This window comes from Podarcis bocagei (assembly GCF_964188305.1).
Source record: "Podarcis bocagei genome assembly, chromosome: 5".
Lineage (NCBI taxonomy): Eukaryota > Metazoa > Chordata > Lepidosauria > Squamata > Lacertidae > Podarcis > Podarcis bocagei.
The window spans coordinates 46,538,267-46,551,136 of record NC_138129.1 but is presented as its reverse complement, the minus strand read 5'-3'; the positions used below and the strand labels follow the sequence as shown (position 1 = coordinate 46,551,136).

At 44.2% G+C, this 12,870-nt stretch overlaps 1 protein-coding gene across 3 annotated transcripts in view; it reads left to right on the top strand.

The window, feature by feature from the left end:
- DEF6 (DEF6 guanine nucleotide exchange factor) overlaps positions 1-12,870 on the top strand; it is a 44,411-nt gene that overhangs the window by 18,075 nt on the left and 13,466 nt on the right. For all 3 annotated transcript variants that reach the window (XM_081195839.1, XM_081195841.1, XM_081195840.1), the window contains exons 2-3: positions 2,808-2,948; positions 9,502-9,687. In XM_081195839.1, coding sequence (XP_081051965.1) covers positions 2,808-2,948; positions 9,502-9,687 — 327 coding nt within the window. The remainder of the gene's footprint in view (positions 1-2,807; positions 2,949-9,501; positions 9,688-12,870) is intronic.

Genomic DNA, 12,870 nt, shown 5'->3' with positions numbered 1-12,870 from the left:
TGAGGTTGTTGCATCCTTCGTCTGCACTGTGGCCCTAATCCGAATCCCACTCCTCCCACAGCTGCTTTTTGAGAAAGAAGCTCCAAATATGGAGCTCCCATGTCACATCTAGTTTGATATTGCAGACAGGTTTTGGCAGAGCCCAACATAACTGCAGAGGTGATACTTGCTCATCTTCTCACCTTTCTCTAGAGGACTTGATTTTCTGTCTCCTACTCCCCCCCCCCCATTTGCTTTCAGACTTGTCTCATGACTGGGATGTTTGGGGCTATGCATGGACTTAGAAAGCTAAAATTTGGTTGTCAGGAAGGGGAGTACCCTCTCAGTTCCAGAAGTGGCTAAAGTAGCCTCTCAGAGAAGTGGCTAACTTAACCTGTTGTGGCAAAACCAGAGTATCTACAAATGCAATATAAAACATAGCTAACGTAATCTGAGAGTAGTAAAACTAGTCAGCCAGTTAACTTTCCAGGGGTTGCTGCCTAGGGAAATATCTAACTATATCGTACTCAGAGAAGACTGAAATTAAAGGAGAAGTCTATTGATTTCAGCGGGTTTCTTGAAGCCTAACCATGTCTACTTAGAAGTTGGTCCTATTGAATTCAGTGGGGCTTACTCCCAAGTAAGTGAGGTTAAGGTTTCAGCCTTTGAGTGATACAATGCAGGGGAAAGGCCATACCTCAAATTAAATCCTCAGCATCTCCACCTAGGGCTGGGAGAGACTCCCTTTCCCTGAAAACCTAGAGACCTGCTACTGGTCTGTAATACTGTAATACTGAGATGGACCACTTAGTCAGGCTCAGTATAAAGCCGTTTCCTGTCTTCCCGAAGTCACACGCTCCCAGTTCCTTCTGTTTATATTGTTTATGCTTTTACTTTGTTTATATTTGATGTTTTATTATTTTTAATTTGTATGTTATCTGCTTTATAAATAAACTCAAAGAAAAACAGAACATAGACATCACTGTTGCTACTATTCCCCTCTGCCAACACGATGGCCTTGGTCCAATTTGGGGGTTTTCTGCTGTTGCTTTTTAAGTAAAGAAAATGTCTGTTGGGAGATCCTTTCACATATATCTGGCTAGGCTCTCAGGCAGACACTGCAGCAGATAGCAGCCGTTTTTCTGGCAATAGTGAGCCTCTTCCGGCTAACTAAGCTTTATTCACCTTGGCAGCCTGGTCTTTTGGAATTACCCAATGTGCTTTTTATGTAAACTTTCCCCAGTCTCTCCCACCCCCCCCACCCCCATGCCCAAGTCACTTATGGCAAGCAGTTTGCCCACCTGGAGTGCAGCCAGGACATCTGTTCTACAACAGCACGTATATCAATTCCAGAAGTGGTACACTCTCAGACAAAGGAGAGAATTTTACATTGTTTGGAGATTATTTATCCTCCAATAGCTGAGCACTCAATACCAAACACCATTATGCTGGGTTGAATGTGAAAGATGAATAGGGTGAGTTTCAGATGATGCCAGCTAATCACAGCTTGGTTTTGAGGGAGGGAGCAGTTGCCTTCTATTTTTTGGTTATGGGGGTGGAAAATCAGGGATGAGACATTCAATGCAGGACAAGGTCCCTTTCTCCTCTTAATATTTGCACTGAAGAGATTTTCTCAGCAGGCAGTTTCTCTTTCATTATAGTGCTGCTGTAGGGTTGCCAACTTCCCCACCCCTTTGCCCCTTGCAGAGCTCCTATGCACAAACAGCTGGATGAGAGCTGAAACTTAACAGCTGAAGCTTTTTCCAACACGAAGCTACTAGCGATGGATGGTACAATTCTGAGCTGTTGAATCTCTGCATGTCATGTGACTATTAAAGGCACGTGAGACCTGTGGGGGTGGGGTGGGGTGGGGAGCTGGCAATCCAATACAGCAAAGGTAGAAGAAGCTGCCCTTCCTAGTAATCTCTTTCCATGAAAATTTAAGGCACACAGCCACACCCCCTTTTGAATCTAATAATCATATGGAAAAGATCATAGTCCTAGGCATACTTCCTTGACAGTATGTTTTATTGACAGCATGTGGGATTTTCTTCCAAGCAATGCATTTATTATTTGGGTGAAAGTTTGATTGGGTTAATAAATCCCTACATCCACCATAATAATAATAATAATAATTTATTATTTGTACCCCGCCCATCTGGCTGGGTTTCCCCAGCCACTCTGGGCTGCTTCCACAGAAACCAAAAAACACTAAAATATAACCAAAAAACACTAAAATATCACCATTTATTTGCAGAATAGTTTCCTTCTTTCTGTTTGAGGGTAATTTCAGGGTGTGAGTCAGAAGTGTATTCTGGGATGCCTTTAAACTTTAAAGTGCTGGTTATTCTTTTATAGGAACATAGGAAATTGCCTTACACCAAGTTTCTAGGTTTTCAGTCTTTCTACAGTCCTACCTGAAGATGCTGGGGATTGAATCTGCAGAGCATCTTGGCTATGGTGCTGCTCACCCCCACTTTTCATCCAATTGCTTAGCAGCTAAATAGTTTAATCCTTGAAGTGTCACATTTGAAATGGGAAGACGTTGCCCTAAGCCAGACTGTTTTATTTTTTCAAGTATCATGGGACCATAGTTTTGGCAGCCAAGGTTATCATTCATGTGTCTGCATTTGCTCATGTTTAAGTCAAAAAGACATGGGGCATCAGTAGAGGTGTGTGGGTGAGGGAGGCTGAGCCCTTCCCCACTCCATTCCCTACTTGTTATGTCAATAAGGCAGATGTGAGAATAAAAAAAATATGTCTGCCCTCCTTGTGTCTAATTTGGTTCTGTCTTGTCCTGATGGCCTGTCTTTCTTCTACTCTCTCAGGTGCTCTCTCACAACCTGTACACCGTGCTGTGCATCCCTCATGATCCTGTGGCACTGGAGGAACACTTCAAGGATGATGACGATGGGCCAGTATCAAGTCAAGGGTATATGCCATATCTCAATAAATACATCCTGGACAAGGTAAGCCCCATTTCCCCTTGTATCTGTTTGAAGCTCCTTTTTCTTAGATCAGGGATGGGGAACTTAGGGCCCTACAAGTATCTAGTTTGATGATACTGATCAAACGCAGGGCGGGAAAGGAACAGTTTTCCTAGTTTCCAGCAAGAGCAACTGTGCACACTGATGATTGGCTGGTGATTTGAGATGTAACAGGAAGAACCATAGCTGTCAACATTTCCTTTTTTTTAAAGGAAATTCCCTTATTCTGAATAGGATTCTTCGCAAGAAAAGGGAAAAGTTGACAGCTATGGGAAGAACATAGGAAGCTGTTTTATACCGAGTGGGACCATTAGTCCATCTAGCTTTATACTGTCTACACTGACTGGCAGCAGCTCTCCAAAGTCTCAGGCAGGAGTCTTTCCTAACCCTATTTGGAGATGCTGGCAATGGAACTTGGGAACCTTCTTTCTGCTAAGCAGATGGTCTATCATTCAGCTGCAGCTGTGCCTTCCTTGTCCATTTCCCACCCCATTCCCAGAGCAATTTTTCAATTTAAAATCCCCCACTGACTGAGTTTAGCTTTTTTTAAATGTAAATAAGACACTGAACAATTGTTTAAGTGGATCAACTTACTAGGAGCACTCCCCTGAGCAGGGAAAAGAATGGGTAGAGGGGCAAAAAGGAAGAGGCAACCCACATTTTACGTCGTGTGAGGCACAAAGCAGGAAGGAAACAGAAATGGGATGTCAGCCCTTCCAAGTGTGGTCAGATTTGTGCTACTTGGAGGATTTTCAGTTAATCATAGTGTCTTTGAGTACCTCCCAGGCTTTCAAGGAAGGAAGCTGTTAATCCTGATTTTCAGATTCATGACCTCTTTATATAGAGGGACTGTGAAGCAGTATTATAGCCCCTTGCATGGAATACTTGGCTTTGGTGGGTTCAGAGCATTTCAGTGTGAATGGAATCCTACTTAAGGTTGAGAAAATGGGACAGCAAACAGGAGCAAGTTTGCTGCTTCTCTTCCTCTCCCCACAACCCACCATCAAGCCCTGGGGAATGTGCAAATCTGTGTCAATGAGATTCAAATGAATTTTAAAAGTCTGCTGGCAAAAACCCCACTCTCCATCTTAAAGATCTGTTTGGATGCTTGTTAGGAAGAGAAGATTTTAAAATAAGAAACTGGATTCCTAAAGCCTGATTTTTCTCTCTGGTTCTCTGTATTTCAAAGGCATCTTTGTTCCTGGAAGGGGAATGTTATGAGCTGTCTTCTCCAGGCTTAGACACGCACACACACAGAGAGATCGATCCATGGCAGCTTCATAGGGTTGTTCCTGCCATGTGGCAAGTTGAGCTTTTTGGATAAGGAGGTGGAGTCCGAGGGTGGCAGAACAAGCAAGGGCTTGCTGCCTCTCCACTTCTGTTGCCCACTACTTTCCCACTGCAGCTGCCACCAGCCACTCTGCACAAATACACACCAATCCTGCCAGCCATAGAGCAACGTGAAGCCAAGACACACCATGAGCCATTTTGCTATGGTGGCAAAAACTGTTCAAAAGTTTCACTGTTAAACTGCAACCCAAGGGGGGGACCTGTGGCCTTCCAGGCCTCATTGGACTACACCTCCCGTCATCCCTGACCAACAGCCCTGTTGGCTGCAGGTGATGGGAGTTGGAGTTTAACAAAAGCTAGAAGGCCACCAGTTCCCCATTCCTGCTTTAAACAGTATTTGCCATCACAGCAAAGTGGTGGCAGCACTCAGGACTCCAAAGACCCCTGTCAGTTTTTCTGGTCCCCCTAATGCCTGGTTTTCTGATGAAGGACATTAGCATCCTTCCTCAATTGTGCTACACCATGATGACTGGTTGTGGAAGAGGGGGGCAGGTAGGAAGAAGAAGAGGAGTAGCGGCAAGCATGCAAACCCTTTTGAGCACAAAACTCTTCATTGTAAGGTAAGGTTGTAGCCTTCCAGTTGCTGCTAGATTCCACCTCTCATCAGGGGAGATGGGAGTTGTGGTCCAGTAACATCTGCAGGGGCCCATGTTCTACATTCCTGCTGTAAGGGATTTCAGGAGTGCTCAAATTACAGGGGCCCAGTGCCCTTGCCTTTTGGGATGGCATACTTAAGTTGCAGTGCTAAGCACACCTAGCAGGGAATACACCCCATTGAGTAGATTTGAGGAAGCCAGTTTAGGATTCCACTGTTGTTTATTGTTTTTAGAAGGCTTTGAGGGGCATGCTTTGGTGTAGTTCTGGGGTGGAGTTTGTGAATGTCATTAGGGGTCCACTCCCTTCCCCCCCCCCACTCCACATTATTGAGTAGGCCTGACTTGCACTGCAACCACCAGCCCAACAGAATAATCTTGCCTCAAGGTGGGAATGCAGTCTGAGAATACTCTTTCTGTTAATTTGGATATCTCCTCCAATTAGCAGGAAACGTGCTACCTTATCCAGTGACTCACCACCCAGCAGCAGCCGTACAGGGAGCAAAACGAAACAGCTCAAGTGTGAAATGATTAAGGAAACAAACTCATGCATATAGAGAATGTGCTGTTTTGAAATAAATGATCTGATTGTCGTGTCGCTCTCTATCAGTTGTGAAGACATGCTGTTTTGAGTCAAGCACGGGTTGGGGGGCGGATTTGCCCTCAGGAAAGCCCTTTTACCCTAGTGTAAAAGGTCACAAATATGCCTACAGAAGATCCAGGTGGTTTGCATTGGCTTCATAGCTATGGATTTTAGTTAATGCTGGTCCTACTCAGAGTAGACCCATTGAAACTAATGAACCTAAGTCCTACTCCTACTCAGAGTAGACCCATTGAAACTAATGAACCTAAGTCCATTATCTTTAGAGGGTCTTCTGTGAGTAGGACTAGCATTGAAAACACCCCTGTGTGTGCCCTATGTTTCTCTTGGCTTACCAGGGAATCTCAAATCTTGACACACAATCAGGTTTTGTTTCAGAACGAACAAGTTTCTCATTTCCAGCTATCACACACTCTAATCTTTGCCAGTGCACTCCCAAAATTCTGTGAAATTAAAATTCCAAGGCTTGTAGGTCAGGTTAATGTATATGAATTTGCTAAACACACTCAAACTAGCTCCATTAATTATGAGTAGATGGGTGGGGTATAAACAATAAAATAATAAATTATTATTATTAGAGAATTCTGGATTTTCAAGGTGAATAACTTAGGCTTTGTTTTTCTTTTTCAACAAAGATAAATGGTACAATTTATCAAGTTGGACCCCTTCTGAATTCCCTTACAACCAAGTATACAGAAGTCACCCAGAATATATTTCTGACCTGTATCATCTTGTATGTGGATGCTTTTCTCTGCATCTTCTGGATTTTGATGCACTGGCACGATTAGGACACATCAACAGAGTGCTGATTTTGAAAACTGGATGCACTTTACCCTGTGCATCCTGTTTTCTGTAATCTACATGGTCTGGAGGTTTCAGTCCTGATTTGCCCCCCAGAGCTAGCAGGTGGTGCTTTCTGCATAGTTAGACTTTTGCTTAGTGGCATATTTGTGACCTGAGGCAAAAAGGTAGCTACTTTTGCCAGGGGATTTTCAGATAATGCACAAGTGTTCCAACTTGGAAATCTAGACAGCTTTTACGTGGATGTAGCCTTAAGACTCTCCCAAATAACAGGCACACTTTGCAGGACTGTAAAATACCAGAAAGGCCTAGTTGGCAATGCTAGGCTTCAGGCTTTAAAACTTAAAGTTTAAATTCAGAGAGAATTTAGACTCTTTTATTTGCAGAACATGGTTTACGTGTCAGCTGTGCATTATGCAGGGAGCTCTGGACTCTTTCGTGCTTTGGATAAAGCACAAGCTTGAGTCATGGGGCATGTGCTGAATTCCTGGCTGGCTGCCACTCGCTGCCCACTCCAAATGATCTGAATGCCAATTTATATGCAGGCAACCCCAGCTACAAGGCACAAGGATGGTCATAGCTGTTTCATTATCCTTTTGGTCCCCATTAGCTAGTGGCAGAACTGGCACATCTGCCTAGTGTTATCTTGGCATGGTAACCTTTTGCTGGATGAAAACTGTGAATCAGTAGTTTAGAGACTAGCTATGGAAGATGGCCAGATAACTAACACACAAACACAAACACACGCACACTCCTGTTTAAAGAGCCAGGGAACACTTGTGTATCACTTCCTTTACTGCATAGTACTTTTTGAAGCTTGATGCAATTGCACAGGGGAAGCAAATGGAGTGCTGGTGGCTAACAGACTGGGCTATGAATTGGTATTTCCCCAGTTCAAATTCATCTCTGCCATGAACTCGCTAAGTGGCCTTGGGCAAGCCAGTCTCTCTCAGCCTCAATCTCTCCCAACCACCTTTCTCCTCTGCCATATGGGAGACAATTATATTGATGATTCACAAGCCACTGGTTGGCTACTGTGAGAACAGGATGCTCGCTGAGAGGGTCACTGTCCTGATCCAGCAGACTCTTTTTGTGTCCTCACGCTATCTTAGTCAACGTCATGGTTCCCTTGAACTTTGGGGGATTGTTGCATGTGATCATCTGAGCTGTGACTAGTATCTAAAATTCTTATGAGTAGGTGGAATAGTATGTTGTAATTGAAAGTTAACAGAAATGCAGAAGTGTTTTTCAAAAAAAAAAAGAGAACAATGACAAAAGTTAAAAGACTAATTAATCTGTATTATCTGAGTCAATTTACTTGGATGGTTTCTTGTAAATGTGTGGTTTATTCTCCCCATCTGGCTCTACAAGAAACCATCCAAGTAAATTGACTCAGATAATACAGATTAATTAGTCTATTCCAGGGGTGGGGTTTGGGGAGGTGGGGTGGGGGAAAGAGATGGTGGCTGGATTTTCCAAGTATGGTGGTACCTCGGGTTACATGCGCTTCAGGTTACATATGCTTCAGGTTACAGACTCCGCTAACCCAGAAATAGTACCTCGGGTTAAGAACTTTGCTTCAGGATGAGAACAGAAATTGTGCGGCAGCAGCGGGATGCCCCCATTAGCTAAAGTGGTGCTTCAGGTTAAGAACAGTTTCAGGTTAAGAACGGACCTCCAGAACGAATTAAGTACTTAACCCGAGGTACCACTGTAGTTCTCCACCGTGGCTGGTCCTGGGAGCCACACTACCAAAGGAGGAATATTATTATTAAGGTGCATTAGGACACATCTGCCAGTGCAGTGTTATAAGTTAGGAGAGAGTGCTCAGAAAACAGATGAACTATTTTCTGAATACTCAGTAAGAAAGTTTGTAAATGCCAATGCCCCAGCTAAGCAAAAATGAGTTCATCCATTGCTAGTCAGTTAGAGTAACGAGATGCAAAAGGATATTGGACTCTTTTATCACCAACAGTTGTGCAGATAAGGACATTGCAGAAGAAGCAGCTTTTCTCATCTCTTTATGAGAGGAAAATTGTTGGGTCCCTCCCTGACTAGTGTTTTATGGCAGGTGTGTTTTGCAACAAGTTCTTGACACAATAATAGTGAACGGGAGTGGTGAATTTATTCTGTTTTATTAGTTGTTTTTGCGATGCTTCCCTAGTACTACCACATTATTGCTGTCCCAAGGTGCTATAGCAAAACAGGAACAGAAATAAACCAGAACATTTAGGTATAAGAAGTTATGGGGTTTTAGCAGGATGTTACATGAGATGCACTGATTGGAAATGAAGCAGTGTGACACCCCAAAACCTATGTAGGTGAAAACTGTGATGAAAGCAGGACTGCCTCAATATCATCACAAGCATCACAAACATGAATGCCTAAGAGAAAGGGCAGCTAGAGGGTTCCTAAGCCAAGTGTCTAAATGGTATGTCCCTTAGAAAGAGCTGAAACCAGGTGCTTTGAGATAATAACTGGCTACCATCAGATGCTAAATATGTATATGTACTCCACTGCCAAAGATTAAACCATAGGAGAGTAACCTCTGGTCTGAAAGCCATATATATCACACAACTGAATTTGAGTGGGTGGGGGGAGCCCAGAGGGAGAAAAGGAAGGTGTCGGAGGAAAAAATGGGGAGTGAGTCAAAACAGCTGTAGCAATGGAAGGGGGGGGGAGAAGCCCTTTCCAAATGATCAGTTCAGACCTCTGGAAAGAGCGACCTGTCTTTCCACTGACAGTCTGTTGGATCGAAAGGAAGAGGTGAAGGGGGGTGCGAGAGAGAAAAGGCTGTAACATAGAGAGAAATAAGAGGGTGCCCCTGGCCCTACCCATTGCTGGCTTTGACCCTAATCGTTGTCAGCATGCATCACCTGATTGGACACCTGAGAGCCAATGTGGTGTAGTGGTTAGAGTGACCTCCTGTTGCTCTGTCCCAGCTTCTGCCAACCTGGCAGTTTCAAAGCATACCAGTGCAAGTAGATAAATAGGTACCGCTGCGGTGGGAAGGTAAATGGCATTTCCGTGTGCTCTGGTACTCGTCACCCCACTCAGCCAGTCACTTGATCAGGCCACTGTAATTCTGTTGATGCAGCCTAGAATAGCATTAGGTTTGTTGGTTTGCTTGCTGCTGCATCACACTGTTTGCTCCAGAACACTAGAGCTATCACTTACGTTTTGTTTGCAGGTAGAAGAAGGAGCTTTTGTCAAGGAGAGTTTTGATGAGCTTTGCTGGACCTTGACAGCAAAGAAGAATTACAAGCCAAACCGGAATGGGAATAGCGTTGTATCCCATGAAGATGCTTTCAAACTTTGGTGTCTCTTTAACTTCTTATCCGAAGACAAGTACCCTCTTGTTATGGTTCCTGACGAGGTATGATTGCTTTTAAGTAACACTATTTTTTGTTTTGCAGTGCTTTTGATAAGGGATGAGTCACACTATGTATATTTTTGCATCGTTAGGGCTTAGCCATGTGATTATAATCATTGTCTGAAGTGCAATTATATACATGTCTGAGTCTAGCTATCATAGATTTCTGTATACAGGCCTGCAGATCCAAACTATGCTGCTTCTTGCATCATCTGATCGCTGCTCAAGATTTCACCCTGTGTGGCCAAGGGATGAATATGGTGAACAAGAAGACGCCCTTTTCTACATGTTAACATGTTGCATGTCCCTATGCAATCTGCTTTCGAGTGATATTGTTTTTTGATGCACCCAAAAACAAGCGTTCTTGTATCTGGAACATAGGAAGCTGCCTTATACAGAGTCAAATCATTGGAGCATCAGTATTGTCCACTGACTGCCAATGATTCCCCCAGATTTTGGGTGTGAGTGTCCTGGCCCTCACTGCTAGATGAAGAACTGGAACTGCAGGCTCTTGTTTCTGCCAAAGGCTTTACTGCAAAAGTCAAAACAGTGCATGGACCAGTCTCAGGTTACAAGGAGCCACAGAGATACATAGGCATGGCCAGGCACAAGCTAAGATGTTGACCCACAAGCAACATGCCTCCTACATCTTTCTTATAAAAGGATGGGGCAGGCATAGCAGTTAGTGCAAGCAGCCAAAGTCTCAGGGCTAGGCAAATGAACATGCACTCCTCCAAGTTAGGCGTGGGAGGTCTACTTGTGTTAGCGCTGGCATCTCCTTGTTCTTGGAAGCGCTGTCAGTGTGTGCTCAGCATCAGAATTATACTCTGTTGCCTCCTTAAAAGCAGGAGGTTCTGCGCTGACAGGAGGAAGCACCTGAATAGCAATATCATATCTCATTGGGGTTGAATTCTCCTCTGTTAAGCCACCTGGCCCCTCCCCTGGATCAGAGTTTCCCAGCTCCCCTTCCCCTCCCTGATGTTGGACACCTGACAGGGATTCCCTGGAATTTCTCCTGCCCCACTAGGACCCTCCCCAGAGCCATCTAACTGCAGCTCCCTGATCTCCTTCTGCTTCTCAGGATCCAACCAGCCCTCCATGGCAGCTCCATGGGGCTCCAGCTGGTACTTAACAGCCCTAGTCCTGGATATAGCAGGGACTGAACTTGGGACCTTCTGCCTGAAAATGATGTGCTCTACCACTGATCTATGGCCCTTCCCAAAGTGCTGTATTTCACTTCTATTTCTCAGTGTCCCAATAGCAAATTTCATCTGCTTCCCTTACATCCATGCTTCTCCTAAAACTGCAGGTGCTTTGGGTTTCATAAATGCTAAATTTGCACAGTTGCACTCATACATGCAATCACACCTGATACATTTTCTTTATTTTTCCACACACACAAATGGAGATGGCCTGGAGATGGCCTCAGGCAGGGTGGGGCAGGGAAATATTTTTTGGGGGTGGGGGAATAAGATTCTGTGAGGTGGTTGGATTCTGGGTTAACACTGTGGCTGTGTTTAGCTTCTGCTGGGAGGAGACTAGCCAACATACGGACAAGGCGTCTACATGAATGCATGCAAAACGGTAGTGCCACAGACTCAACGTTAAAAAAGAACAACCCCAAACCAAACAAGCCAGCTTGGAGGCGGAGAGAGACAACGGCCAGGAAATGGGATAGCGTGTGACTTTCATTTAGGCAGAAACATGCATGTCTAATTAATGTCATCCGTCCTTTAGAGTGAGAGTGTAAACCCAGTTCATGTGTGCAATGAGAGGATGCGGGCTGCTCCTCATGCTGCTTTCTGTTGTAGACTGAAAAACTGCAGGTCTGGACACACCCATTCTTGAAACACGTTGAGATACGAATCTGGAACATGTTGGCTCCACCCAAAGGGTTAATTGCAATAAAGAAATGCTGTTCAGTCTAGCAGAGCCAGTAATAACAGCAATAATCTCTAAATTCCACAAGACATGTTGTTGGAGGGAAGGAGATTTCCTTTGCTCCTTAGTACAGAGGCAAAATCTCAGTCAGGTGGTTTGTAAATCTAAAGACCAGAAACTAAACCCTGACTCACATTGGTCCCAAAGCCAATAAAGACCTAGCCAGCAAATAATCTCATATAGTTTTCAGGAATTTCCACTGCATCTAGCTCATCAGCTGATGTCAGGTACAATGACAGCCATCAAGCTTTTCTCTCCCCTGTGTCTGACACTCTTGCTCCATCCCCGTTATAGTTCAGCAGAAAAGGCCCTGTGTGCACATGCAGTCATCAGCTACGCTTCCTGTTTCCTACCAAGGCATTTCCTGTTCAGGTCTTGAAAAAGCATGCTGTCTTTCTAACTCCACCAACAGTGGAGTTGAGCATCCGCTAGCGTGCATTTGTTTTTAAAGAATTGGGTGGTTTTGTGTAAGAATCCACAATGGATGAGGATTTTTGATTTTTAAATCTAGCATTGGCATCTGGCTTCTGAGTAAATAGTCAAAATAAACAATAAATCCTAGGAGATGCTGCAAACTTCTGTGCATCCCATTGATTTCTGTGGGACTTCACACCTAGGGAAGTGACTACGAGATTTCAGCCTTCAGGTGTATTTAGATACCTTTTCATACCACAGGTAGTGGCAGCTGTGGCTAATAACTATGGGGACTAGTAGAGTGGAATGCAGGAAGGCCAAATTAGACAAAGCCAATGACAGGCAAAACCAACTAATTTTTCTTTCGTTTCTGTCCATTTCCTTGTTGGAATGCAGGTAATGGAAAACTCAAATGGGAATATTGTGCCTGTTTTGGTGGCGGCGATGGCAGCAAAGAAGCAATACTTCTCTGCCATTCTGTAATTGGGACGTTGTTTAGCAGAGCTTTTCTGAGTCGTTCATAGTTTACTCCAGCTTGGCCTGCAGGTGGATGTACAAGTGCCCTTGTAAGCTCCATATAATATGCTTGCAAAACACTTCAAGCATAAAGTTTTTTTGCATTTGGTATAACTTGGGTACCACAAATGCTGCATTCAGTTGAATGAATCCAGAACTCTGGTTCTTTTTAGAGGGAGGATTTTCAGTTATTGTGGCCTTGTGACACAGACATGGTGCTGGGGGGGGGGGACATTGAGGGTACCACATGTTGACTCGGCGCTTGCTTTCTCTGATTGATAACATCGAGCAGAAGAGGATTGATTTGTGGAGTCC